The 374-nt window shown below is 46.3% G+C and overlaps 1 protein-coding gene across 2 annotated transcripts in view; it reads right to left on the bottom strand.

The window, feature by feature from the left end:
- Positions 1-235, bottom strand: part of LOC103512280 (mitochondrial-processing peptidase subunit beta) — a 13,029-nt gene extending 12,794 nt beyond the window's left edge. For both annotated transcript variants that reach the window (XR_003392348.1, XM_008477035.2), the window contains exon 1: positions 7-235. Coding sequence is in view for 1 of the 2 variants with exons in the window: in XM_008477035.2 (XP_008475257.2) it covers positions 7-18 (12 nt within the window). In the remaining variant the exon portion in view is untranslated. The remainder of the gene's footprint in view (positions 1-6) is intronic.
- Between the last annotated feature and the right edge of the window lie 139 nt (positions 236-374).

Genomic DNA, 374 nt, shown 5'->3' with positions numbered 1-374 from the left:
GCCTACCTTGAAAGCCATGTGCTCCAGGAAGTGTGCCACTCCATTGTTGGCATCAGTTTCATATCGGGATCCAGCATCAATCCAAATGCCAACGGTAGCAGTAGGGGCACCAGAATCTTCGGTGGCAACTCTCAGACCATTGTCAATGCTGGTGACCTGAGTGCTGGGTACATTAACACTCTTCTCGGCAACAGACGCCTGAGTGGCCCGACATCTTTTCAAAATCTAGAAAGAATAAAAAGGAAGTGGTTGAGAGAGATTGTTAAGGAAGTCTCAACTCTATTAGCTGGGAGAGCTAGTTAACTTTCCCTAACCTTGAACTGGGGGCTCATCCACTCATCAGATCATTCATTCAATTCACTCATAGTTAGACT

This window comes from Diaphorina citri, unplaced genomic scaffold (assembly GCF_000475195.1).
Source record: "Diaphorina citri unplaced genomic scaffold, Diaci psyllid genome assembly version 1.1 scaffold818, whole genome shotgun sequence".
In the NCBI taxonomy this organism is placed as follows: domain Eukaryota; kingdom Metazoa; phylum Arthropoda; class Insecta; order Hemiptera; family Psyllidae; genus Diaphorina; species Diaphorina citri.
Note: the sequence above shows the minus strand (reverse complement) of the source record. Positions and strands in the feature narration are given on the sequence as shown.